Source organism: Rhinolophus sinicus, linkage group LG02 (genome assembly GCF_036562045.2).
Source record: "Rhinolophus sinicus isolate RSC01 linkage group LG02, ASM3656204v1, whole genome shotgun sequence".
NCBI classification, from domain to species: domain Eukaryota; kingdom Metazoa; phylum Chordata; class Mammalia; order Chiroptera; family Rhinolophidae; genus Rhinolophus; species Rhinolophus sinicus.
Window position 1 is genome coordinate 1,567,404 of NC_133752.1, and position 26,377 is coordinate 1,593,780.

The 26,377-nt window shown below is 41.7% G+C and overlaps 1 protein-coding gene and 1 pseudogene across 13 annotated transcripts in view; both read left to right on the forward strand.

Annotated features, from left to right (window-relative positions):
* Positions 1-26,377, forward strand: part of ADD1 (adducin 1) — an 87,262-nt gene that overhangs the window by 38,928 nt on the left and 21,957 nt on the right. For 11 of the 13 annotated variants that reach the window (XM_019711481.2, XM_019711479.2, XM_074320482.1 and 8 more), the window contains 5 exons: positions 5,407-5,621; positions 9,432-9,594; positions 16,523-16,674; positions 25,472-25,552; positions 25,794-25,943. In XM_019711481.2, coding sequence (XP_019567040.2) covers positions 5,427-5,621; positions 9,432-9,594; positions 16,523-16,674; positions 25,472-25,552; positions 25,794-25,943 — 741 coding nt within the window. In that variant the 5' untranslated portion in view covers positions 5,407-5,426. Of the gene's footprint in view, positions 1-2,077; positions 2,158-5,406; positions 5,622-9,431; positions 9,595-16,522; positions 16,675-25,471; positions 25,553-25,793; positions 25,944-26,377 lie in introns of all 13 variants that reach the window. The other 2 variants (XM_019711480.2, XM_074320471.1) reach the window with 1 other exon arrangement.
* On the forward strand, positions 21,548-25,465 carry LOC141568984 (myosin regulatory light chain 12A pseudogene; annotated as a pseudogene).

Here is a 26,377-nt window from a genome sequence, read left to right on the forward strand (position 1 = left end):
GTTTTTACCTCTGGTGCCTTGCACACGTGTGGAAGGTAGTTCTAGTGGCGATGTGCATGTTAAGCACCAGAGTTAGTAGAAATAGAGGAAGGACTGCAGAGGTCACTCTTCCTGTTCTTCTAGTGACTGTGCCAAAGGCTGCCTGGAGGTGAGTGTCACTTTTATTACCACACGAGCATCTCTGATACCTCCTGATTTATTTTCTGTGGAGCAATAATGCATTACCACCTGGCAGTCATTATGCTTCCTGAGGTATGTTCTAAGAACATTTAGCAGCTGACCAAACCTTCTGGTCTTCTAGAAGGTGCTTATTTAGAGGCCACCTTCTTGCCTTCTTGTTTCAGTCTTTGGTTTGAGTGTTCTGCCTTTAGGGATTCAAAAGTAAATCATGTGAATGGTTGGAATAGTGAGCCATTAGCAGAATGTCTGTGCCAGAGGGGAAGTGCCAAGAAATAATGGAATCTGCCCAAAAGCTTTAGAATTGGCTCATTAGGTATCTTAGAGAAGCAAAAATGTGTCTGGTTTCTGATCTGAGGTTTATCTACAAATCAGTGAGGATGGATCACCCTGGGGTTGGAAAGAATATCTTTGCTAAGAAAGAATATTCCAGGGCACCCATTCTTATTTCCAGGTTAATAAATGACATATTAGACAGAGTGGGACATTAGAAAAGTGATGTTAATCTTAAAATATCCTTTCTTCCCAATATCAGTAATGCCTATCTGGAAGAACATGCTGAAATGTGTTCACCCAAAGACAGGCAGAGACCAGCATACGTAAGGTCTGGAGGTACTTTATTCTAAGAGCATGGAAAATTAGGGGCCTTTTCAGACACGTAACAAAATAGAGTAGTATAATGAACCCTGTTTTATTCTTCCTCCAGCTTCAACTATTATTATCTCATGGCCAGTCTTGTTTTTTCAATGTAACCTTACTCTCCCTCCACGCCATATGTTTTAGGCAAATTCCAGATGTTCTTTTATTTCATACACAAATATTTCTGTAAGTATCTAATATGACCATAATAATATCACACCTAAAATTTTTAACAGTTTCTTGATGCCGTCCAAGTCCAGTTAGTGTTCAAATTTCCAATTGTTTCAAATGTCATTTTTGGATGTTTATTTTACAGTGTTTTGAATCAGGTTCCAGCTAAGGTCCTCCTATTAGCTGTCAGGTTTTAAGCCGAGGACTGAGTGGCAAGCTTTACAACGCTCCCTGGCCTAGCTGTTGAGACTGGATTGGTGTGGGGACGGTTAGGAGGCTGGATGCAGAGGAGCTCTTTAGGAGGCTATTGTGTGTCCCGGAAGTGAGTGGTCATTATGTAGACTACAGTGGTGTGGTTGTGATGGGAAGGGTGGGTGACTGAGGTGTCACACAGGTAGGCCGGGCTTCTTTGCATGGTTCATCCAGACTTTTGGGTTCTGTTGGGTGCGCATGCGTGCTTACTTGAAAATATTGTTCCCGGAGATTTCACTGATTCAGGTTATCAACATACTGAGATTTGTGACCTCTTAACCTTTTACACAGGTAAAATTCTAGCAGCTTTATAGATTATTGAGATAGAGGAATGTTAATCAGTGCCTCTCTGGACTCTCTAGTCAACTTTAATGCATCTTGTTTGCCATGATGTTATCTTGTTTGTGATTATAATATTGATAAGATTATCGAAGAGGAAATTTTATAGTTTTTCATTTAAACATGTTATAATCTCATGTATATTATACTAAAGAATCTTCAGTTTTTTAATATTGTATTGAGATTTTAATATGTTACAACCATCTGTGTATTGGACATCGATCCTACTTTTTAAATTATTTTAAGTTACTCTAGATGTTGGAATTTTTTTACATCTGTAGTTTTCCATTTTAAAAAAATTTGGATTAAGTAATAACTTTTTTGTGGAGATCTTTCTTAAAAAATTTGCTGTCTTAACACACTCTTAAAAATTAAATTAATGAAACCTGAAGCTATAACTCACAAAAAACCAAGTACAGATTTTGTATTTTAAAAGTGGAATTATGTTTATTCTTCATTATTGGGCTCAGACTATGTATACTTTGATTTAAATTTATAGACCTCCTTATTGAAGGAATGGAACGCATACTTGTCTGCAGTCTTTTTCTTCCCCATTCACATGGCAATTCGCAATAAAAAGTGAGTTATCGCTGCTTTATCTTTACATGTTGGTTTTACAAAGATTCTTTTCTTTCAGTCAGCCCTGGGACCAGGAAACAGCTCTAGTTGCCTCTGAAATGCTCCCCTCTGTCCTTATTTACTGACAAAAATGACTTAAAATTGGGACTCACTTAGTAATAGGGTAACCATAATACTGTGGTTTATGTCCTTTTGTCTTTTTTTTAACGCTGAAGTAGAACATTTTTATCATTGGCTCAGAATGTTCAGCTTCATTTACATCTAATGAAGAAATGTCAGATAACCATTACTGTTTTGTTCTTTGGGTCGATCTTTTAGAACAAACTGCGTTTAAGTAAACAGATTAAACTCAGTATTTTAAAGGAAATGTTTAGAGAACAGTACATTTTAAAGAGTACAGTTAGGTCATCGCTTCGTTTACTGTGATGACTTTTAGTCCTCGGTTATTTTCATACTTGAAGTGCTTGAAATGGTATCACTTTAAACATGCTGTTATTTCTATCATATCTTTTGGTTTTAAAAGCAATATCCAAATGGATCTTTTTCTTGAAAAAAAGGTTTCTTCAACAGATTTTGTAGCTGTTGGTACCACAAAATATTTTTTGTGTAAACCAAATATTCTTTAAAGCCGTGGTGTTCCCTGTGGTCCAAGTTCAGTGGCACTGGTATCACTGGGAGCTCATAAGATGTGCAGAATCTCAGCCCCCGCCCCACACACACACACCTACTGAATCTGAATTTGTATCTTAACAGGATTCCGAGTCAGTTCATATGCACATTGAAAAACTAACGGTGGCAGCACAGGATTCCCAAGGTTGGGGGCTCTTCTTCAAGGCCAGTCTTTGCACCTGTGCCCTTGATTCCATCCCCCTCCTCCCTCCCCCTCTCCCCCCACTGCTTCTGCTGCCACCCACTGTCACTTACAATGTGGCCTAGAGGTTAAGAACAAAGCCCTGCCTCCAGGTGGCCTGGAACCGCAGGCAGCCTCCTAGTAGGACCTAGGTTCCCTCATCAATAAAGGGAGGGAGACAATAGCATGTCGGCACCAGAAGGCAAGGGGCTCAAACACCAGTAAAGAGCAATGGCTAGAATACGACTGGGGCTGCTGCCATTCTCCTTCCCCTCGCATCATTCACGTTATGTTAGTCACCTGTTGCAGCAGAGCAAACCATGGAAGGATGTCGCAGCGTAAAATAATTATTACTCATATCTCAGGATCTGGGGATCAGGACCTTAGGTAAGGCTCAGCGGGGACGTTGTGCTCCTTGTGACATCCACTGTGGTCACCTGATGAGTTTCAAATTCGTTATTGGTACTTTCGTTATTAAGTTTAAGAGCTCTTTATATATCCTGGATGTACATCACGTCTCAGATGTATGATTTGCAAATATTTTCTCCCTGTCTGTGGGTTGTCTGTTCACTTTGTTATGTATCCTTTGAAGCACAAATGTTTTTACTTTTGAGGAAGTGCATTTTATCTCTTTTTTGTTGCTGGTCCTTTTTGATGCCTAACCCACGTTCTCATAGATTTACCTCTGTGTTTTCTCCTAAGAATTTTATAGTTTTTACTGTTATGTTTTGGTCTGTGTTCCATTTGGAATGACTTTTGTGTCTAGTGTAAGGAAGGGGTACTAGTTACTAGCTGCTGACTTAATCCACTTTTAAATCCTTGCCTGCTTACCTCACTGGCCTGGGGAACTGTTGTTCACTCAGTCTCCATTAAAACGCTCTGCCTGGGGCTTCAGAGACTGTTTCTCATTTTGTCTCTTTATCCTTTCTTTCCTGATCTTAATTTATTCAAAAATGTTTTCTTTACACGCTCAGTGTATGCGGGGAACTGTTCCAGGTGCTGCTTCAGCGTCGTCTTCTTCGTTTGTATTCTTGTGCCGGCCACTCTCCTCTTCCATCCTGGCTCTAGATACAGGCTGTGTCAGCACCTCCACCTTTCCCCGTGTCTGTCTCCCCGCTACACGGAGTCCAGCTTCCTCAAAATGAGGGGCACGTCCAGTTCATTTGTGACTGGACAGAAAATAATAGATGTTCGGTAAATACTGCGTTTAGATTGTTAAAGCTTCCGTTCAGCGATGTATAGGAACAGAACAGAAATCGAACTTCTTGTATGATTAGTGAAGGTACTGCTTAGAGATTTAGTAGTTCAAGGTGAACATAATTCAGTATGTTTGAACAGCATTTCACATAAGAGACTGGGATTGAAAAGAATGCACAGGGCCGGCCTGGTGGCTCAGGTGGTTGGAGCACCGTGCTCCTAACACCGATGTCGCCGGTTTGATGCCCACAGGGGCCAGTGAGCTGCACACTCTGCAGCTGAGATTGTGAATAACAGCTCTCCCTGGAGCTGGGCTGCCGTGAGCAGCCAGAAGTCGGTGTGGGCTGCCATGTGCTGCCAGGAGTGGCCGGCAGCTGGCAAGAGCTGCCCTGAGCTGCTGGGAGTGGCTGACCCAGACCGGCGACCAACTGCCTCAGCCAGGGGAGTGCAAGGCTCTTAACACCAGCGTGGGCCAGGGAGCTGTGTCCTACACAACTAGACTGAGAAACTACGGCTTGAACCAGAGTGTGGGGGGGAGGCGGAAGAAGGGGAAAAAAAAAAAAAAGAAAATGCCCCGGAAGTAGCCATGTTAGTAGACTTTCCTATTTGTGCCCCTTGGGCGTTCTGTAGGTTGTTCACAACCTGGGGCACGTGCACGTGCTGTTGTCTTTGAACGACAAAGGTGGTGTTGGTGAGGGGCCTTTCCCTTTTGCCCGAGTGCAGATGTGTGAGCAGCTTCTCTCCATTGATCTGCCTTCGGAATGCTTTGCAAAATCACTACTGATGCTTTTTTAGAAAAATATCATAAATCCTACTTCTTCAGAAATGAACTGTGCTATTAGCAGATCCTGTTGGGGTGGGACAATATCACGACTAAACTATCTTGTGGCCAAATATTTAATATCTAGTTAATTCTCAATTTGTCAGAGGACATAATAGCTTTACTAGATTGTTCTCCTGTTGTCTGTGGAAGAACAATGGCAAGGACAAGAAATGCCATTGAGCAGTGGAAGAGTGGCACTGAGGCGCTGATCAGCCACGTGCCTCGGAGGCCACAAAGAAGCCTCACAGGTCACGGTCCCAACTGGTCGATGAGAGTGTCCTCACGCTGAAAATTGTATTTATCAGGCTGACGTGCTCGTTGTGAAATGCTATTGGACATTGATTCAAAAACAATACTTTCTTTTGTTTTGATTCTGTAGGAGCCCAGGAAGATTGTGCAATGAATGGTGATACTCGGGCCGCAGTGGTGACCTCACCACCCCCAACCACAGCCCCTCACAAAGAGAGGTACTTCGACAGGGTGGATGAGAACAGTCCAGAATACCTGCGAGAGAGGAACATGGCACCAGACCTTCGCCAGGACTTCAACATGATGGAGCAAAAAAAGAGGGTGTCCATGATTCTGCAGAGTCCTGTAAGCGCAGCCCCCCCTGAGGAGGTCTTCCTCCTTCCAGAGCTTCTGCTCGGTGCTCCATCATGTGTGTCACTCAGTGTATCTTAACACAGGCCACCAGGGCCTTGTACACGTGTGTATCGCTGTTGGAAGAATTCCGTTTAGTTCAAGTTCTCAGACACGATTAATGAAGTCTTCAGTATCATAAAGGAGAGGGGTGTTTATTTCTTGTTTTTACTCTCGGCTTCTCCAGAGAGTCTTTATTTATTGGGACCTTGTAAAACTTACTGTTTCCTCCAAAATACCGAGCTGGGTGCTGGGCACGTAGTAGGCCTCAGCCCTACCTGCTTTATTGGTTGATCAGCATTTGCACTACAACTACGTGTCTTCTGTTTGCGTCTCTAGGTGAAGGCGTACTGTCTTCATGTTTTCTCCTGTTGCTGCGCTTGTGTGTGCTTCAGCCTGCTAGTCTGTTCTTACTGTATTCCCTTCATATTTTGGGATGTCATTTGGAGGATATTCATTGAATTTTTTTGATGTTTGTTCTCTCTTAGGAACGGAGGATTTAGCAGTAAACGAGATATACAAGGCCTCTAACTCGAACCGATTGTATTTGTTTAGTTATTACGTGTTACTGAGGTATAGAACGTACAGTAGCGTGCACAGATCTTAAGTGTACAGCTTGGTGAATTTTGACATATGTGTAACACCTGTGACAGCACCCAGGTCAAGCCTTAGACTTTGTATTTTAGTCGAAGGACATAAACAACACATAGAAGTGCCGTGTAGGAAACAGGTGGGTTATTGCATTGCGAATGATGTGATTAGACAGGCCTCTCTGAGGGAGCAAGGCTTCATCCGACTCTGGGCGACCGGAAGTTGTGGGCCGCTGTGCAGGGACGGGGCAGGGCCTTCTCGGTTGAGGGAGGAGCTAATGTGCGTGATGGGCGGGAAGAGTCCAAAAACAGTGTTGTGTTTGAGCTTAGGAGGTGGCAGGAGGGAGGTGCAGTGAGTTGGAGAGGAGGCCCGAGCAGGTGCTGGAAGGCTGGGTAGCTCCGATCTGGAGTTTGTTTTGCACTCAGAGTACAGTAGGGAGTCATTGCAGAACTGCAGAGAGGAATGACACGATTGAGTTTTTAAAGAACTTGGTCTGGGTTTGGTATAGAGAGAGCATGTGGGTGGGGCAAGAGAGAGAGACAAGAAATGATGGCCTGGGGCAGGGTGCCGCTAGTAAAGGGGGAGAGAGGCAGACTCACCTGAGTTTTACAATGAGTGTGGGATACATAGAACTGCTGATGGGCGGGAGGAGGGAGAGGGTGTGAGTGCCTTGCTGATAGGAATGCACGTGCTGTGGGTTCTTGGTTTTCAGAGCATGGATAGTTCACCCGCGGCGAGGAGTGGGAAGGCCCACCCGTGGGCACAGATGCTGAGAGTCAGGTAGATGCGAGGGGAACTTGGGGAGCTTTATTCCCACTGACTCTGTTCTCAGTGCAGCAAATAGCACATGGAGTTATCAGCCAAGAATGGTCTCAGGGATGGGGCAGGGGGTGTGAGAAGGAGGGAGAGAAGGCATGGAGTGGGCGAGGGTCTGGGCGAGGAAAGGCGACTGTGCTCGCTGGGTTAGCACACAGGGCACACGCAGGGCAGTGGGCATGAACTCACAGGGAGCCAGCACAGCCTGGTCTGGCTTCTGCTTCCAGCCACTTGCAGCAGCCTGAGCAGGAGTGGTGAGGAGCCTGGGATTCTGCCAGAAGAAATGGGAGAGTTGAAGGTGTGAGCAGGGGAATGACTGTAATGTTCAACCAAGGGCCTGAGCTGGGTGAGGGGGGCAGCATACCCGGAAGGGAAGGGATGGACGGTGAAAAGGGGTCGGTCACGATGGATGGGTTGAAGAAAGGGTGAGCTGGACTCCAGGAGGGGGTGTTTGGAGAGCACATGTTTGGCTCTGAGATCAAAGAGGGGCGCACTTACTGGGAATGAGCAGGTCTAGGGTAAGCCGTGGATATGGGAGGCCGAGGGGAGTTGGATGTCAGGTCATTGGAGGAGAGGCGGCCAGAAGTTGGGAGGTGAGAGTATGGAAGTTGAACCGTCGGGAGTTCGGACCAGGGAAGCATTAAGCATTGCAGGTGCCTGGCGGTGAGTGGTGGCTGGAGCCAGCCCCTGGGATCCAGACGGATGGCTGCAAGCCTTCACTGGTCACTGCTACGCTCAGCTCCTTACTGCACGTGCAGGCCCTCTGGAATGCCATTGATACAGAGGGCCCCCTGGACTGTCATTTTCCTTTTTGTGTTTTCCTGACTAAGTTTTAAGCTCCTGGTGCGCAGGGACCATCCTTTCCATTTGTGTAGACTCAGTGCCTGGTGTTCTGTGTGTGGAGATGTGTGCACTACATTACAGTGGCGTGTGAGTATGTGGTACATGTTACAGTGTATGTGGAATTGAGATTCCCAGAGATTTTGTGTGTGGATTTGCAAACCATTGACATGGATTGGTTTTTCAGATGGGGGCGCCCATGAGGGCAGGGAGCATGTTGAATTCAGCTTTTGTATTCCCTGTGCCAGCACGCTGATGTTTAGGGGGTGCTGTCGCCTGTCTCCATCTCTCTGTCTATAGCTGTGCGTATCCATCCATATCAGTGCATTCTGCATTGCCAACCAGTGGCCCCAAACCACGGCTGGTGGTTTATTTCATTTCTTCCTGGCCTCAAAGCCCCCGTCAGCTTTTCCCTCCTCCCTGATTTCCACAAAACATGACCTGTGAATTTCTGTCTCTTAATAGGAGAGACAGGCTCCTGGTTCTTTATATTCGTTTATACTGTTAAATTAACACCTTTACGTTTGCTGTTGCTTGCTTCCCTCATGTGATAGGTACACTTAGACTGTCACTGGCAATGTATCTTTTCAACTCAAGTAGTGAGAAACTAGAAACAAGATTAATATAGAACCATCCAGAAGCTTATAATCAGATCTGGATAATCAGCAAGCTCATATTTCACATTAACTATTATTTATAATTATTTGACAAGATTTATTTATAGAATATGTGAAAAATTATTTTAATAGAGTTTGGGGAAACTAAATTACATATATTGTTTCAGTAGTGACTTTGTATTAAAATTATCAACCAAAATTAACTTTTCTGCCTCATTTAGGATTGTTTGATGACAGACAAATGTTTTAGGGTTCGCTTTTCAACTTTAAAAAAGTAATTTCAAAAAGCAAATTATGAAGAAAATACTGAGAAGCACAAAGTAGAACACGAAAATTCCTGATTCTGTCACTAAGAGAATTACAGTGAACACTTTGATATGTTTACTTATAGTCTTTTTCTGTGTTTATATAAGTATTTACTCATAAAAACTGGTTGTATTGCTTTATAACCTTTTAACTCAAATGTATATCAAGAGCAGTTTTATGCCATTTCATTTTTTTTGGCCTCTCATCTTGAATGTGTGCATAGAATTCCATTGTCAGGCGGGTCAGTGGGTTTCATCAGTCCTCTGCTGCTTACAATGCAGCCTGTTAACCTGTTTTCCCTTTTAGCAGTACTGTTGGAATGAACATCCTTATGAATAAATCTTTGAGCACATCCCTGATGATTTCATTAAAAAAAATTCCTAAGAACAGAATGCCTATTGAAGTTAAGTTTTTATATTGTTAAGTGACTTTCCTGAAAGAATGTGCCAATTTATGCTTTAAGTAGCAGTGTATGAGAGCATCCACGTGCCTTTCTAGCCCTGGATGAAAACAAATGAAAGACCAGTCTCTGAAAGATACCCCTGCCTTCCACAGAACAGAAAGGGTGTCTCACTGTTTGAATTTGCCTTGTTAGGCTTTCTGTGAAGAATTGGAATCAATGATACAGGAACAGTTCAAGAAGGGCAAGAACCCCACAGGCCTGTTGGCACTGCAGCAGATCGCAGATTTCATGACGGCGAATGTGCCAAATGTCTACCCAGCAGCCCCACAAGGAGGGATGGCTGCCTTGAACATGAGTGAGTACTTCTGACACTGTACATGCTCTGTCCTTTTCCAGAAGAAATGTCCTGACATGTGAAATAGACGGGCACACAACACATGACTGTGATACATAGAATGGGGTCTTTTGAAAATGAATGTGTTTTAGTCAGTGAAAAATAGGTAGTAAGCCTGGATGTGTCTTGAATGTGGAGGGCTCCTTTTTATGAGCCGGGGAGACTGTTATTTCTCAGGCAGGTGACTTTTTATGTGGCTTCTCAGACACTTTGTGAATTGAGCTAATCAGAAATTAATGCTTGTGGAGCAGCACGTCAGTTGTGCCTGAACTCATTTCAGCCACGCCAACATTTCTTACCCATCATTCCTCAGTGCTGCTCGCAAATGAGAAACAGAAATTCCAAAAGTAAGCCAGAGGGGAAATGTTGGGTGGGTGAATGTGAGCAAAGGACGGTTAGCTGTGCAAAGGTGTGGTGGCCGAGGGTCACTTGAGCATCAAAAACTATGGCCTGCTGTGTACTGAGCCCTGATCCATCTCTGATGGTTCTAGCTGGATAGTCAGCTTCTGACTGACTGGCCTACCTTACTGGTTTCCGTTACATCACCTGGCGTTTGCTGTTTGCCCATCCGTCCATGGTATTCTTAGAGGTGAACTGACGTTCACCAGAGGGACCTATCATTAATGTCTAGAGAGTATCAAGAATAGTATTTAATTATCTAGCTCAACCCTCCATCCTTAAGTCAAATGGTAGTCGGTAAGGTTTTCATGTTTTCACAGGGATTCTTAGTGGATTCCAGTGATATTTCAGAAGAATTAGATAAAAGAATAATGTAATGTATTTACTTGCATATTGTCTTCTAATCAGAGAGAAAGGAAATTTTATTTTAGTAATGCCACACCAAAAAAAGAAAGGAACAAATCTAAATATTTTTAATTGTATCTAATAGTTTCATTCTTAAAAATAAAAATTTGAAAACCAGTTTTAGCCTTTGTTGTAAAGTATAACATACATAAATGACATAGAACAAATGGCATGTAGTTTATGAATGATTTTAATCTGAGCCCTTTGATAGCCAGCGCCCAGGTGAAGCACCACCGTCTGGACTTACTGCAGCAGTCATTCACTGCCTGGCTTTTCTGTATAGTCCCATCACCTAAGAGGTCATCCCTCAATACTGTGGGTTAGCTTGTGTTTGTTTTGACTTAACGTCTCTCAAGGCTTTAGAAAGCTACAAGTTACCCCTCCATCTCTCTCTTTTTTCTCCTTGTACTGTAAAGATGGTGGGTTTTTGAACAGTGGAGTTCGCTACGGTCTGAATTTTGCTGATTCCTGATTCTATCTCCTCTTGGGTGTGAAGAGAAACTTCTCTAGAAAATGGGGTGTGGTCAAAAAGGGGGCTGCTCCTTCCCATCACTCAACACGTATTCTGAGGAACCTGGTGCTAAACCATTTGCGGATGACCTGCTTTTGGGTTGGGGTTTGGTTCATGGCAGAGCAACTTCCTCGCCGATCTGTTGAAAGTCATCTCTCCACACGCACACATACCGTATTTTGCTGTATATAATGCACTCCCGTGTATGATGCGCACCTGTGTTTTTCGCCCAAACTTTCAGGGAAAAATATCTTTCAATTTAATTTTGTAATCCAAATTTTTACTTGTTTACATTTAGTGCTTGTTTTTGTATTATAAAGGAATTTTTAGCATTTAGTTTTTAACGTACGGCACAAGAAATTTTATGTAACAAATAATTACAAAACACTAAAACAGGTACCAGGTACAAGAAATTTTATATACCGGCAACAAATTTACAATATTTACACATCACATAAGGGCAAGAACTCTTCGTAAGTTCAAAAAAACTGATTATTGTATTCCAGGGTATTATTTTGCATACGGATATCACTATTGGTTTCTAGAGTTACACTTTTAACTCATAAGCATAAATAAAAGAATTAAAAACATTTACGTAGACACGGAATTAGTACTGCCCATGTGTAATGCGCATCCTTATTTGTTCCTCACAAATTTGGGCAAAAAAGTGTACATTAGACTTGGCAAAATATGGTAAAAGGAACCTTTCCCTCAACCCTTCTTGGTTATCCAGTGGTACAGTTTATATAGGAAAGAGCACCTTTTTCAAAATAAAAAGTTGCTTTTCTGTCATCCTTCTAAGGTGACGAGTTATTGTTTTTTCGTATTATTTTGAACTCAGAGTTAAATACATTTAATGTGTTTCAAAACATTGCGGTTCTCTTTTTTGGTACTTACATTGTCCCATCTTTGACCAGTGGGAGCCTCTCCTGAGCCGGAAGTCTGACAGCTTCCAAGCCATCTCCCACGAGGAGAAGACTTCTAGGTTCATCTTGTACATTGCCTGCCCCAGATCTGCAATCAGCCATTTCGCTAAGAAACCTTGAATTCTTTTTGTGGGAAATGGAATTTTAGTCTGGGTGCTAGGGATGCACGTTGCTACTGGGTTAGCCATTCTTTCTAGGCCTTTGATTGATGGAACTAGGAAATCTGTATTATCTCATGAATTATATGAGGTCTGGCAATTAAGTTCACGAACTCATCCTAGAAAAGGTGCTACATACCTCACTGCTGAATATCACTGTGGTCACCTTCGAAGTACTCCCCTTGGGAAGCTTTGCACCGACGCCAGCGCCTAGGCCACCCTTCAGAGCAATTTTGGAACTCTTTTTCTGGAATGGCCATCAGAGCTGTTGTTGCATTACCCTTGATGTTCTGAATGTCATCAAAATGTCTTCCTTTCAATATTTCCTTTATCTTCAGTTAAAGAAGAAGTCATTGGGGGCCCAGATCAGGTGAGCAGGGAGAGTGTTCCAATACAGTTATTGGTTTACTGGCTAAAAACTCCCTCACAGACAGTGCCGTGTGAGCTGGTGCATTATCGTGATGTAAGAGCCATGAGTTGTTGGTGAAAAGTTCAGGTCATTTTTGTCTAACTTTTTCATGCAGCCTTTTCAGCACTTCCAAATAGTAAACTCGGTTAACTGTTTGTCCAGTTGGTACAAATTTATAATGAATAATCCCTCTGATATCAAAAGAGGTTAGCAACAGTGTTGCAATGAGTTCTCGAACTTAATTGTCAGACCTTCATATACTTTTTTGGTACATTGGCATTATAAGTATTCCAATTAAAATTCAGTCTAAGGGGTTTTTGCTCAGCCTCTTCTATCTAACATCTAACATCTCTCCTTTCTTCCATAACAAGAATTCTGGTTCTCAAGGATACCAGGGGTAACAAAACTGGACTACTACATGATTACTCATTTGCTTTTTCCCACATATCACACACAGTACCAATACTATACCAACTGTTTTAAAATAGTCATACTCTGTGTTGTCAGCATATAACCATAACATGCTACGATCTCCCCCTTATAGCGTTCATTTAATGTTATAATGAATAACTTAATTCTGTAATAAATATACATTTAATGCTCACCACCAGTCTTTGTATCAATGCTCCCTACTCATTCTAGTTTCCTGAAGTTCCTTCTATAGCAGACTTCTTAGAAGACACTTGTGGGAACAATACCCTTGAGTCCTTTCATGCTGTGGCTGTCATACATCAGTGTTAATTTGGTTAGTTTGGGTATAAAGTCCTTGGCTCACATTTTCCTGTCTTATGTATTTTAAATACTGAATTCATTTTCTTCTGGCCCAAAGCATTGTTACTAAAATTTGAAGACAGCCTTTCCACAAAAGCGACTTCGTCTCTTTTCCTGGATGCACCAACCATTTTCTTTATAGTCCAGCAACATTACCAAAATGTCTTATTCTGGGTTAATTTTCGCAGATGATATGCCTTTCTAAATCTTTTTAATTTTAGCAGTATTTTATTGAATTGTTTTTTAGTATTCTCTTCTCTTGCTTTTGTTTTCTTCTTCAGGGCTTCCTGTTATATGCATGTTGGATTTTCTTGGTGTATCTTTTTAAACTGTCACTTTCTCAGATCCTTTTTATAGCTTTCTTCATTTCTTTGTGATTAAAAATTTTTTTCCTTTTACCTTCTTTCTCCAACTTTTCATTTAGTGTTTATTTTTAAATAATTTTTTCATTTATATTGAATTCCTTTTATGTTATAGACCTCATTTCTGAAATTTTCTAATGATATTAAATTTTTTTCATACTTTTATGAAATGCCTTTCTTTACCTTGTTATGAAATACTAGGTAATCATTTTCATCTTTTTTGTGGACATGTCTTTCTTGTGTGCTTTCATTATCTGTAGTCATTCTGCTTTTTTTTCTTGTAATTTTTGTATGGTATGTGAGCACGATATTTTTCTGTTCATTTTTACATGATACCAGTTTTTCTGGAGGAGCATGCTTCTGGAAAGCTTTGTTAATGTCATGATTCTCATGTCATGACTCCCTCTTCTTTTGTTTTGTGAAGTGCTAAAAATACGGAGTTTGTTTAATGACATCGGGTTTTTTTCCCCTCCTGACTTTTATCTGGACCTTTGTTTTCATTTCTGATAGTCTGTGGTACTCAGTTTGGGTTCTGATTTCTACAAATTTCTTACTGTGAGACTTGTCCTGAAGGACAGTTTTGAATGGTTAGTTTGGAGAATTTTTGAGGATTAAAGTGTACAGAACTCCCCTTGGTTTCAGCTGCTGTTCTGAAATTGGCCTTCCAAGCTTTCTAGTGAATTCTTGTTGGTTCTTCTGGGAGTCTCAGGTATGGCAGATGTTCCATGCTGATACCAGGCACTCTGTCATGTCAGCCCTGCCCGCTTATATTTTCCGTTTTGTGGACTTACCTTGTTAACCTCGTTTTGTGGTAGCTGCGATCCTGGGGTTTGGGGTTTTGCTCTCCTAGTTGCTCTAATTAATTTTTTGTATGGGGTTCAGATAGAGATTTAAGAAGATTCAAACACTGTACTGCCACTGCCACACCATCTTCTGAAAAATCATCTTTTTTGTTTGTTTGTTTAAAGATTTTATTGGGGAAGGGGAACAGGACTTTATTGGGGAACAGTGTGTACTTCCAGGACTTTTTTCCAAGTCAAGTTGTTGTCCTTTCAATCTTCGTTTGTGGAGGGCGCAGCTCAGCTCCAGGTCCGGTTGCCGTTGCTAGTTGCAGGGGGCACAGCCCACCATCCCTTGCGGGAGTCAAACCGGCAACCTTGTGGTTGAGAGGACGCGCTCCAACCAACTGAGCCATCTGGGAGCTCAGCAGCAGCTCAGCTCAAGGTGCTGTGTTCAATCTTAGTTGCAGGAGGTGCCGCCCACCATCCCTTGCGGGACTCGAGGAATTGAACCGGCAACCTTGTGGTTGAGAGCCCACTGGCCCATGTGGGAATCGAACCAGCAGCCTTCAGAGTTAGGAGCATGGAGCTCTAACTGCCTGAGCCACCGGGCCAGCCCCCTGAAAATCTTCTAAATAACAATTTTTAAAAAGGAAAGATCTGAAGTAGAAGATTGACATCTTGGTCAAGATGACAGATATGTGGTTCTTTGTATTGTTCTCTGAACTGTTCTGTATGCTTGAGACAGTTCATCACTAAAAAGAGAGGAATCTAACCTAGCAACGCGTAATTGTGTGAGGACCAAGGAGGGCATGCAGTCAAATGCTGTTTTCCTTTCTTTCCAATGTGTATGTTTTTGTTTTTTCCCTTTTCTTCCTTTATTGCACTGGTTGGAACCCCCAGTACAGTATTCAGTAAGAATGCATGAGTATGCATCCTTGCATTGTTCCTGATCTTAGGAGAAAAACATGTGGTCTTTCTGTATTATGTTTGATGTTAGTGGTGAGTTTTTTGTAGATGTCCCTTATCAAGTCGAGGATGTTCCCTTGTATCCAAATTTTCTGAGAGCTTTTGTCCTGAATGGTTATTGAATTTTGTGAAATGCTTTTTCTGCATCTATTAAAATGATTCCATGATTTTTCCTCTTTATTTCTATACGGTGAATCTATTGATTGTTTTTTAAATGCTGAATAACCTTGCATTCCTGACAGAAACCTTCTCAGTCATGATGTGTTATTCTTTTTATATATTGCTGGATTATTTTGCTAAACTTTTGGTAAGTGTTTTTTCATCTGTGTTCATGAGCAATATTGGTCTGTTTTTTATTGTAATATCATGTAATATGATGGCTTGGTGTGGTTTTGGTATCAAGATGATGCCGGGCCTGATAGAGTCAGTTGGAAAGCGCTCTGAAGAATTCCTCAAATGTGTGATAGAAGTCACAATGAAGTCATCTGGGCCGGTGTGTTCTTTATGGGAAGGGTTTTAACTGCAAATTCAGCTTAATGGAAATAGGGCTGCCCATGATATCTGTTTCTTATGGAGTGAGCTTTGGTAGCTCGTGTCTTTTAAGGACTTTGTCTATTTTATCTAAGTTTAAAAAATCTGGCATAGTTGTTCATATTATCCCTTTAATGTCTGTAAGATATGTAGTGATGTCCCCTCTACTTCTTTATATTAGTAATTTTTATCTTTGCTATGTTTGTTGATGAGGTGTGTTTTGTTTTGTTTCCATTTCATTATTTTATTTTTAATCTTCTCAAGATTAAATCAGTTTTTGTTACTATTTTTCTGTTTGATATCCACTTTTATCTTCATCATTTCTTTTTTATTTTTGGATTTAATGTCCTCTTCTCTTTCTAGTTGCATAAGGTAGAAACCTAGATCATTTTTTAAAAAGTCTTTCTTTTCTGATAAATGTTAATTTCTAATACTGTAAATTTTCTTCTAAGTATTGCTGTACTGCATCTCGCAAATTCTGCTACCTTTTTGTTACTGATTTCAACTTGTGCTAATGTTGGGGATGAGGAACGCCGTCTTTATGAAAGTCTTTGAGTTTTTGAGACTGACTGGTCAAGTGTGGAAGATTACTACCTCAGAACCGTTATTATTTGATTTACTTTTGGTAAGAAATAGTAAATCTTTGAGTTTTGTTTTTCTTTATTTCAGGTCTTGGTATGGTGACTCCTGTGAATGACCTTAGAGGATCTGATTCGATTGCCTATGACAAAGGGGAGAAATTATTGCGGTGTAAATTGGCAGCGTTTTACAGACTAGCAGATCTCTTTGGATGGTCTCAGCTTATCTACAATCATATCACAGTGAGTAGTAAGTGGGACAGTAACTGAATGGTACCGGTAGATGGAATAGTGCGTGTCTGGACCACCTGTTTCCGTTTAGGAGATGGGGAAGCCTCCTAGCTGAAGCAAGTGTTAGAGCAGCTTCCTTCTGACTCCTGGCTGCAGAGAATAGTCACCCGAGATCTAGCCAGTCTGAATTAAAAATTATGAGAACTGGAGGTTTTTAAAACTGTCTTGCATGCTAACCTAATAAATGCGTGTTTACTAAATTATAGGCAGTTCCTAACATTCTCTTTATGCCTAAAAACCCAAGAATGAAGTTTTTTTTTTCCTACTCTGATCAGAGCCTTTTATCTCTCACATTACTTGTTTAGCTACTCCAGTTTTAGCCATTTTTCAGCATTGCCAAGACCTCTATTTTCTTCAGTTCATTCTTGCAATAACTGTTTACTGGGCATCTGCTGTAAATAATTATTGTTCTGTAGGAAGATTGTTCCAGCTCTGGGTAATAACAGTGAACAAAGTAAGTCCTGCCTTTGTGCATCTTCCCGTCCTCATTCCCATGCATCAGCCCATACTCACTCCCTCTTTTGTCCAGCTTGAATCTCATGGACCATCGTTTCTGGAACTCTTTTTGCCAATATCATGCTCTCTGTCCCTGGACCTGAGCGGCCAGATCCTGCTGCAGAGAGCCTCCCAGCAGAGCCCATTGGCTTTGGCCATAGATTGACAACCTTGATCTCAAACGGACCCACAGCACTGCCCCACAACACTGGCAGCTGTAGGGCATCTCTTACAAGCCCGCCAGCACTTTCCACTATTTCTGCCGTCTTTGAAATAGACCTGCTTCACCCAGCAAGTGACCACATTTTGTCACAGAGAGAATGGGAGCTCCTGCTAATCATGTCTGTGCCCATTCTCTACTCCTGACCACCTGTGACAGTGTTCTGTCTATAGCCAAACCATTTCCTGGCTTAGAATTCCACCCCCTCTGCCTTCTTAGATTCCTAATGCTTTGTCAGGTTTCTCTTTTTTTCCTTTTGTAGAGATCGTCTCTTTTTTTATTTTTATTTGTTTATTGGGTAATATTGGGGAACAATGTGTTTCTCCAGGGCCCATCAGCTCCAAGTCATTGTCCTTCAATCTAGTTGTGGAGGGCGCAGCTCAGCTCCAAGTCCAGTCGCCGTTGTCAATCTTTAGTTGCAGGGGCGCAGCCCACCTTCCCATGCAGGAATTGAACCGGCAACCTTGTTGTTGAGAGCTGGCGCTCTAACTAACTGAGCCATCCGGCTGCACGTCTGGAAGCTCAGTGGCAGCTCGTTGTCTTCAGTCTAGTTGTGGAGGGCGTAGCTCACTGCCCATGTGGGAATCGAACTGGCGACCCTGTTGTTCAGATCTCGCGCTCTAACCAACTGAGCCATCTGGCTGCCCCTGGGATCGTCTTCTTTTTTAATTGCTTCCTTCCTTTGACTTTTAAATTTGTTTCAATCTCTGTTTTTTGCATTTAATTTATTTTATTGGGTAATTTTAATTATCAATATAGTGTCTGCTTGTAGGAATAAGTGTACCTTACACAGATGTCTAAAAGAAGAAGTCATAAACCTGCCAAAACTCATCTCCTTTGAGGCAGCCGGTGTTGCCAGCCGTTTAGGTGGTTTTATGCTTTTCTGCATACTTAGCACACACGGAGGTGTTTTCACACGTGGATTTATGACCAAAGGTGCTTAGTAGTAGATCAGCTCCATGTGGACATGGGAATGAATGCTGAACCTCGGGGGGGTGGGGGGTGGAGCCCACCCGTGTGACCAGTGCACGTGCTTCTGGGGTGGGATACGGATCTGCCAGAGATGCTGAGTTACCTCCCCTCCTCCTCTCCTCCATGCTGCCGCTAAAGTGACCTTTGCCAGATGCCGTCGTGTCCACACTTTCATGCTTGTAGAATGCCACCCACCCCCCCAGCACGCCTGCTGTGTTTCCCCGTGGCAGTTACCCCATCCGTACTGTGCGTGTACTCGTTTGTCAGCATCTCTGCCCACGATTAATGTCAGCTCTGAAGGGAACCTCTGCTGTGTCTTCTGCTGTGTGTTCCCAGGACCAGGAGCTGTGCTGGGCACAGAGGAGTTGCCCAGGAAACTCGGGGTGAATGAAACCCGCAGCTGAACTGACATTCTGCCTCAGTAAAATGATCAAACAGGAACCCCTTGGTGCCTATTGATGCTTGGCCCCGTGGGTCCAGTTAGCCCACCACAATTGCCGGCTCTCTTCCTGGTGCCTGCATGAAAATGGCCACTAGCTGGGGCTCATTATACTTGACAGAGTGCTCTGTGTAGAGATTGAATGCTAAATGGTTGCCTAAAAGTTAGTTCTGTGAAAGTGTTACAGCTGTGACAGGAAATGCAGTCCTGCTTTTAATAACAGTGTCACACACTCTGGATGTTTTACATGCTGTTTACCACTAGTCCTATTATGAGTGCTATTTACATAAGTTTGAATTGCTTGTTTTTTTCCCCCTTTAATTATTTAGAACTTGGAAGAATTAAAATATTAGTTAAGTGTTTACTCTTCTGTAAGTGATCTATTTGGGACTTAGTAATGAGTAAAAAAGAAATTCAAGTTACCCAAATATTTCCTATATCTTGTGAACTAGAGAGTCTTCGAGGCGGAAAGTTTTTGTTCCTTAACTATTTTTGGCATCCAGTGTTTAAATCTAGGTGTTCTATAGACACTTAACAGAAAAGAACTTAAACCATATTTATCAGTGTCACCGAAAGTGCTAACAGGTCATTGTGCCATCTCTTTCAAAGACCCCATAGGGATTTTCTGTTAAAGGGCTTTAAACTGCTAACAGCTGTTAGAGGACTGGAGGTGATTGTCTGAATTAGAGCTCTGTTTTCAGAGTACACAGAACTTAAAGAAGATCTGGGGATGTCAGAAGACAGGGTGGCCCAGTGGCACTTTGCTGACCGCAGGGCCTTTCTGTCCCTAGATCTGTCTGGGTGTGAGTGGGGAGCGCAGTTCCGGTCCCCCGGCCTCGGAGGACCTGGTTTGGAGCTCGCCTTTGTGACCGCACTGCTGCCTACTTCTGGGGTCTCGATACAGCTCTTTGCCAGACATGCTGCTTTTCAGTGAGTGGCCTTCAGGGTAGGGCATTAGAGGTGGTTCTTTGTACACAGAGAAGGGGCATGAGACGCGTGGGAAGACAGGCAGGGAGGCCCGCGCTAGTCCGTTGGGGACTAGAAAACCGACTTTACAATGTCTTCTCGTTTTTCACTTTAAATCTGAATTTAGCACTTTTCTTCTTTTTGCCTCAGGCTCGGAAAATTGTATATTTTAAGCTTTTTCCATTAAAATCTATAGATCGGTTAAGCTCACTCTTAGAAATACTGTTAAGGAGGTAAGTCGAAGGAGAAAATGTGATGTATTTACAAATACATGTGCTATAGCATTACCTCTAATAATGAAAAATTTTAAGAGTCCAAACATCCAGCAGTAGCTTGGAAATGGCTGTTATTCAACATCAATTTGAGGGAATGTTATACACTATGTAAAGTAATTATAAAGACCATGTGAAAACACGAAAATGAAAAACAATTATTATACGAGAATGTAAAATATGCACTGCCTATAGCTGTATGAATTATGTGTGTATATAGACAAGGAAAAAAGAAGTGAATAAAAATGGCTACATAATATGTTTTTTCTTATTTTTCATTAGACTTGACACTCAGTATTATTTTATATTGATTTCATATGTACATCATAGTGGTTAGTGGTCAGACATTTATATAATGTAAGAAGTGATCCCCCCTGACTAGTCTAATACCCACCTGGCCCCATACACAGTTATTACCATATTACGGACTGTACTCCCTGTGCTGTACTTTGCATCCCCATGCCTATTTTGTAACTACCAGTTTGTACGTCCTAATCCCTTCACCATTTTCACTGAACCTCCCCCCCACACCCCAATCTGGCACCCATCAGTTTGTTCTCTGTATCCATGAGTCTGTTTCTATAGCGTTTTTTAAATGTGGACCCAAATAGCATGCTTTTACAATTTATATGGAAGAAAAAAAGTCAAGAGTAGCTACGACAGTCCTGAAGAACTAGGTAAGTAAGGAGATTTTTTTGTTTCCTACCATATGTCAGACTTATAAAGTGGTGGTAAGTAAAATAGTGTGCTTTAGGTAAAGGAGGAGATAAGTAGACCAGTGGAACAGAACCGAGAGCCCAGAACCAGATCTCATGTTGAAATCAGATCCACAGTTGGCATTGCAGATCAGCGGGGAAGGATGGACGAGGCAATAATTGGTGCTGGCACAGTTGGATTGAAAATCAGAACTGGAAGACTGTACTGTACTCACAGGCAGCTCTCAGGAATTAAGGATCAAATGTGAAAGGTGATACTTTAAAATTTTTAGCGTCAATATAGTGAAAGTCATTGATTTTTTTTAACCTCTCACTTAAAGAAGGATGTCTTAACACACAGAAGTACCGTTGTAAAAGATGGATAAATTTGACTACATTAAAATGAAGAAATTTCTTCTTATTAAAAGATACCATAAAGAGAGTAAAAGTAAAAGCTACAACTTGGATGATTTTACTTCACAGGTAGTTAACAAAAAATTAGTATCCAGAATAGATAAAGAACTATCAATAAGAAAAGGACAGATCAGTATAAAACGGAGCAAAAGACAAGAAAGAAATTTCACAGAATGGGAAATAAGAATGGCTCATAAAATTATGAAAAGTTGCTCAAGTCATTAGTAACCAGGAAATTATAAATTAAACCCACAATGGAGAGTAGTGGAGTTGTGATAGTGGCAACGAGCAGAGAGAGAAGGTCATCGAAGTACTCGGATTCTCGCAGCTGTGCAGGGATCTAACTGCCACCATGTCGAGCTAAAGGGCAAAGACCAAGACCACCAAGGACCCCCAGCACGCAGCATCCGGTGTGTTCGCCATGCTCTGCCAGTCACAGATTCAGGAATTCAAAGAGGCCTTTAACATGATAGATCAGAACAGAGATGGTTTTACTGACAGGGAAGATTTCCATGATGTGCTTGCTCCTTGGGGAAAAATCCAGCTGATGAGTATCTAGATGTCATGATGAATGAGGCTCCGGGGTCCTGTAAATTTCACCATGTTCCTCACAGTGCTTGGTGAGAAATTAAATGGCACAGATCCAGAAGATGTCATCAGAAATGCTTTTGCTCGCTTTGATGAAGAAGCAACTGGCATTGCGCAGGAAGGTCACGTGAGAGTTGCTGACAACAGTGGGAGATCGATTTACGGATGAGCTGTACAGAGGCGCACCTATTGACAAAAAGAGAAATTTCAATTACATTGAGTTCAGACGCATCCTTAAACATGGAGCAAAAGACAAAAAATGACTGAAAAGAATTCTAAATTTCAGCCAAACATTCCTTGTCACCACTTTGGGTTTTTGGAGACTTTCTCGTAAAGCCTATAGCATGCCCTAGCTTTATAGCTTTTGCCTTACTTGTATTTATTCTCAGCCGTTTTGGGCACATACATCCCTGTATTCAGACAGGAAATGGGACTTTTTGTCATTTTCAGAATAGAAAATAGGGTAATTTAACTTACCAGCCCCCACCCCCAAAATAATTGCAGTCTATATAGAGTCAGTATATTTTTTCAGAGAAAGTTGTGCACTCAATTTTTTCCTAAACTTAATTAAACTTTATGATAAAAAACAAAACAAAACAAAACCCATCACAGTGGAATACTATTTCACAGACATCTGATTTTAATTTTTGAAAAAAGATGGTTGTAAAAACACAGAACTGTCATATCCCCTACTGGTAGGAGTATACATGTAGTTAGGCCCTTTGGAAAATAAATTGGTATCACCTCCTAGTTTATTGCCCTGGAGAAACTTGAACATGTACACTAGGAGACAGGTACAAGAATGTTCATAGCATTGTTTTCAATAGCAAAATGGGAACCATGTCCATTGACAGAAAAATGGCTACATAAATTGTATATCCATCCAGTGGGTACTACACAGCAATGAATGAATAAATTATAGCTTGTATATCATAATCCGGAGAAGGCCCCAGAATAATGTTGACAACTCAATAACAAAAAAATCTGATCAAAAAATGAGCAGAGGACAGGAAAAGACATTTCTCCAAAGAAGGTAACACAGATAGCCAACAGGTACATGAAAAGATGCTCAGCATCACTAATCATCAGGGAAATGCAATCTAAACCACAGGGCGGTATCACCTCACACCTGTCAGAATGCTTGTCATCAGAAAGTCAACAAACAACATGTGTTGGCAAGGCTGTGGAAAAAAGGGAACCCTCGTGCACTGTTGGTGGGATTGCAAATTTGTGCAGCCTCTATGGAAAACAGTGTGGAGGTGCCTCAAAAAACTTAAAATAGAACCTACTTTATGACCCAGCAATTCCACTCCTGGGTATTTGAAGAAAACGAAAACACTAACTCAAAAAGACATATGCACCCCTGTGTTCACTGTAACATTACTTACAGTAATAGCCAAGATACGGACATAACCTAGGTGTCCATTGATAGATGACTAGATAAAGAAGATGTGGTACATGTACATACAATGGAATATTACTTGGCCATAAAAAGGAGACCTTGCCATTTGTGGCAGCATGTATGGACGTAGGTGGTATTATGCTGCGTGAAATAAGTCAAAGACAAATGCCATATGATTTCAACTATATGTGAAATCTAAAAATACAAAACTGAAAAACAGAACCAGAAACAGAGACCAAAGGGATGGATGCCAGAAGGGCAGGGGTGGGGGATGGATGAAAAAGGCGAGGGGGAATAGAATCGATAATAGTGTGATAAGTGTGCACGGTGACAGACGGTGACTGGACTTAGTGTGGTGGTCACATCGTCAGGCGTAGAAATGGCGACTCACTGTATTGTATACCTGAAAGTAATATCATTAATATATGGTACGCCAACTATAATTTTTAAAATGTTGAAAACAGTCACTGAAAAATACAGTATGATTCCGATTACATGAAGTTCATAAACAGATAAAAAAATAATATATTGCTTCAGGGTAAGGTAAAACTATAAAGCAAAGAAAGAAAATGCTTAGCACATAATTCAAGGTAGTGGTTACTTCTGGGGTGGGGGGAAGAGAAGGGGAGCGTCAGAGGTGTTAGACTTCCTATTTCTGAAGCTGGTCAAAGGTACATGGCTGTTTGATTGATTATACTTAACCTGTACACGTACCCTCTAAATACTCTCTATATGTATGTTTCGGAATACAAACTTTTAAAATAAGCAAAAATATCTGACACATTTTTTATTTCCAACCTTAGTTTTCTTCATTTCCACTAATTAATACACAAAATAATTCCTTGTTTTATGTTTTGTTTTGACCCAACTTGGGAATTGGGACAATTGCATAGTTTTGTTTTAATTAAAAAGATTAGCATTTAAAATATTTTTTTTTTAAATGAACTGACTAGAAATAAAAAGCCTGGCTAACTCACCATTAATGGAAAAGTATTTTGGGGAAAGGTGGAAACCATGTGTACATTTTTGAAACAACCTAAAGAGAACAGAGAGCTGAGTAACAGATTTCTGGAGAACAGGTTCAGTTCAGTGATGGTCATGGTTTATGACTGCTGCTCCTTTACAGCTGTCAGTCCCAGCGCTCCGCTGACGTCCCATCTTAGGCGTCAGGAACCAGGGCACCTAAAACAGCATGGCTAGTTGTTGGCAGAGCTGAGGTTGTAGCTTGAGCCTTAAATGACTGTGGGTCTCCATTATATTGGACTGAGGGAGTCAGGTGTGTTTAGCATGCAGACAGAGGAGATCAGAGTTCAGCTATCTGAGAACTAAACTGCAGAAAGGGGATAGAGCTTGTTATGTGTCACATACTTGAAGCAGTGGTAAAAACCTCAGGAAGACCGATTTCCTTCCGCTCAGAGAGAGAGAACATTTTAATGATTAGATCTCTCCAGCTTCCATTTATTTACCGCTGTAGCCCAGCACCTAGAACATACGTAGTAGGTGTTCAGTGACTTTGCTGAATGAAGAAGTTAGGCAGGCCATGTACCGACGTGGTGACTGTCCCCATGTGTGTTTGGTCCATCACGGAAGAATGCATTGTTCCGGGTCAGAAGTTGGACTGCACACCTTAAGCCTTTTCAACAAGCACTGAAGCCCACCTACCTGACCCTGCTCAGAATTCTTAGCCCAATAGTACATCCATTTGAACTTCCCCAAATAATAGCTTTGGAAAGTCTTTAGCGTCTACCCCCAAATCATCATGAAAACGAGACTTAATTTCTTTGAGGGCAGGCCTCATCTTTTTTCCTGCTATATTCCTAGCATCTAGCACAGATACACAGCATGGGCCAAATCTGTGCTGGAGGAATTGCGGACCGAAAACTAGTGTGGAAAGAGCAAATCTGGGAATGATGACGCTGTGTCGTAGAGACTCTGAAATGGATTAGGCAGGAAGGGAGCACTCTCTCGTGAGATTTTTTGTGATTGTTCATTATCCTACAGGTTTTTAGTACTAAAAACAAATCCATTTTATTTTTTAAAAGTAAGTTTTGGCTTTCATGATGATGTGCCCAAGGAGTTACACCTGTCTGCACATGATACCGGCCTGGTGGCCACCAGGGGTTTTCTTTATAAAGTTAGTGATCGTGAATGGGACCGAGATGCACTTGACGTACCTGATAAATTGCTATGGTCAGTTTCTCCAAAAAAACCTGTGAGGTTGTGGACTGAAAGAGATGCAAATAATTTCCGTTGGATATTTGAGCTAACACAGTCATTTCCCCACAGACCAGAGTGAGCTCCGAGCAGGAACACTTCCTTATCGTACCTTTTGGACTTCTCTACAGTGAAGTGACTGCATCCAGTTTGGTAAGAATGTCCTTTTCCTATTGGGTGTCACGTATGTGTGGGTCCTACTGTGTAATTAAACACCTAACCCCATCAGACATCTAAAACCCCAGGAAGAGGGAAGTCTATGTTTTGTGTGGTTGACTCAGAGAAAGACCTTTGCAATTACTTATAAACACTTTAAACTTTGATTTAAATAATTTCTAGTTAGGGTAATTTGAAATCCTCTTGACATTTAAAATTTTTGTTTTCTTATTTTCAGGTCAAAATCAATCTCCAAGGAGACATCGTAGATCGTGGAAGCACTAACCTAGGAGTGAATCAAGCCGGCTTCACGTTGCATTCTGCGATTTATGCTGCGCGGCCGGACGTGAAGTGTGTGGTGCACATTCACACACCAGCAGGCGCCGCGGTGAGTGTGGCCATGCCGGTAGCGACTTCCGCTCTAGAGCTGGTGCATGAGTGGCACTTCACATCTCCTCTTAGTTGCCCCTTGTTGCCGCAAGTCAGTGAACCTAATTTTGTTGGATTAAAAATTTTTTCACTCACTAAGTTTGACTTACTTAAAAGAATATACATATTTTTTTCTTTTATGGCGTCCATATACTATCTAATTTTGAAAACCCTATAATAAGCCTGAAACTGTCCATTAGACTTAGAAATTAGAAAATCAGAGTGTTGAGGGTGGAGGGCAAATTTCAGTGTATTTGAGGTTGTTGGGAGGTGCAGAACGACAGCAGGAAAAGAGAAGAGGAAAGGCAAGATGGGTGGTGGGCAGAAGAGGCTGTGGGCTCGGGACAGTTGGTAGGGTACAGGTGAACATGTGTCTGGGCTGTGGGGACGGAG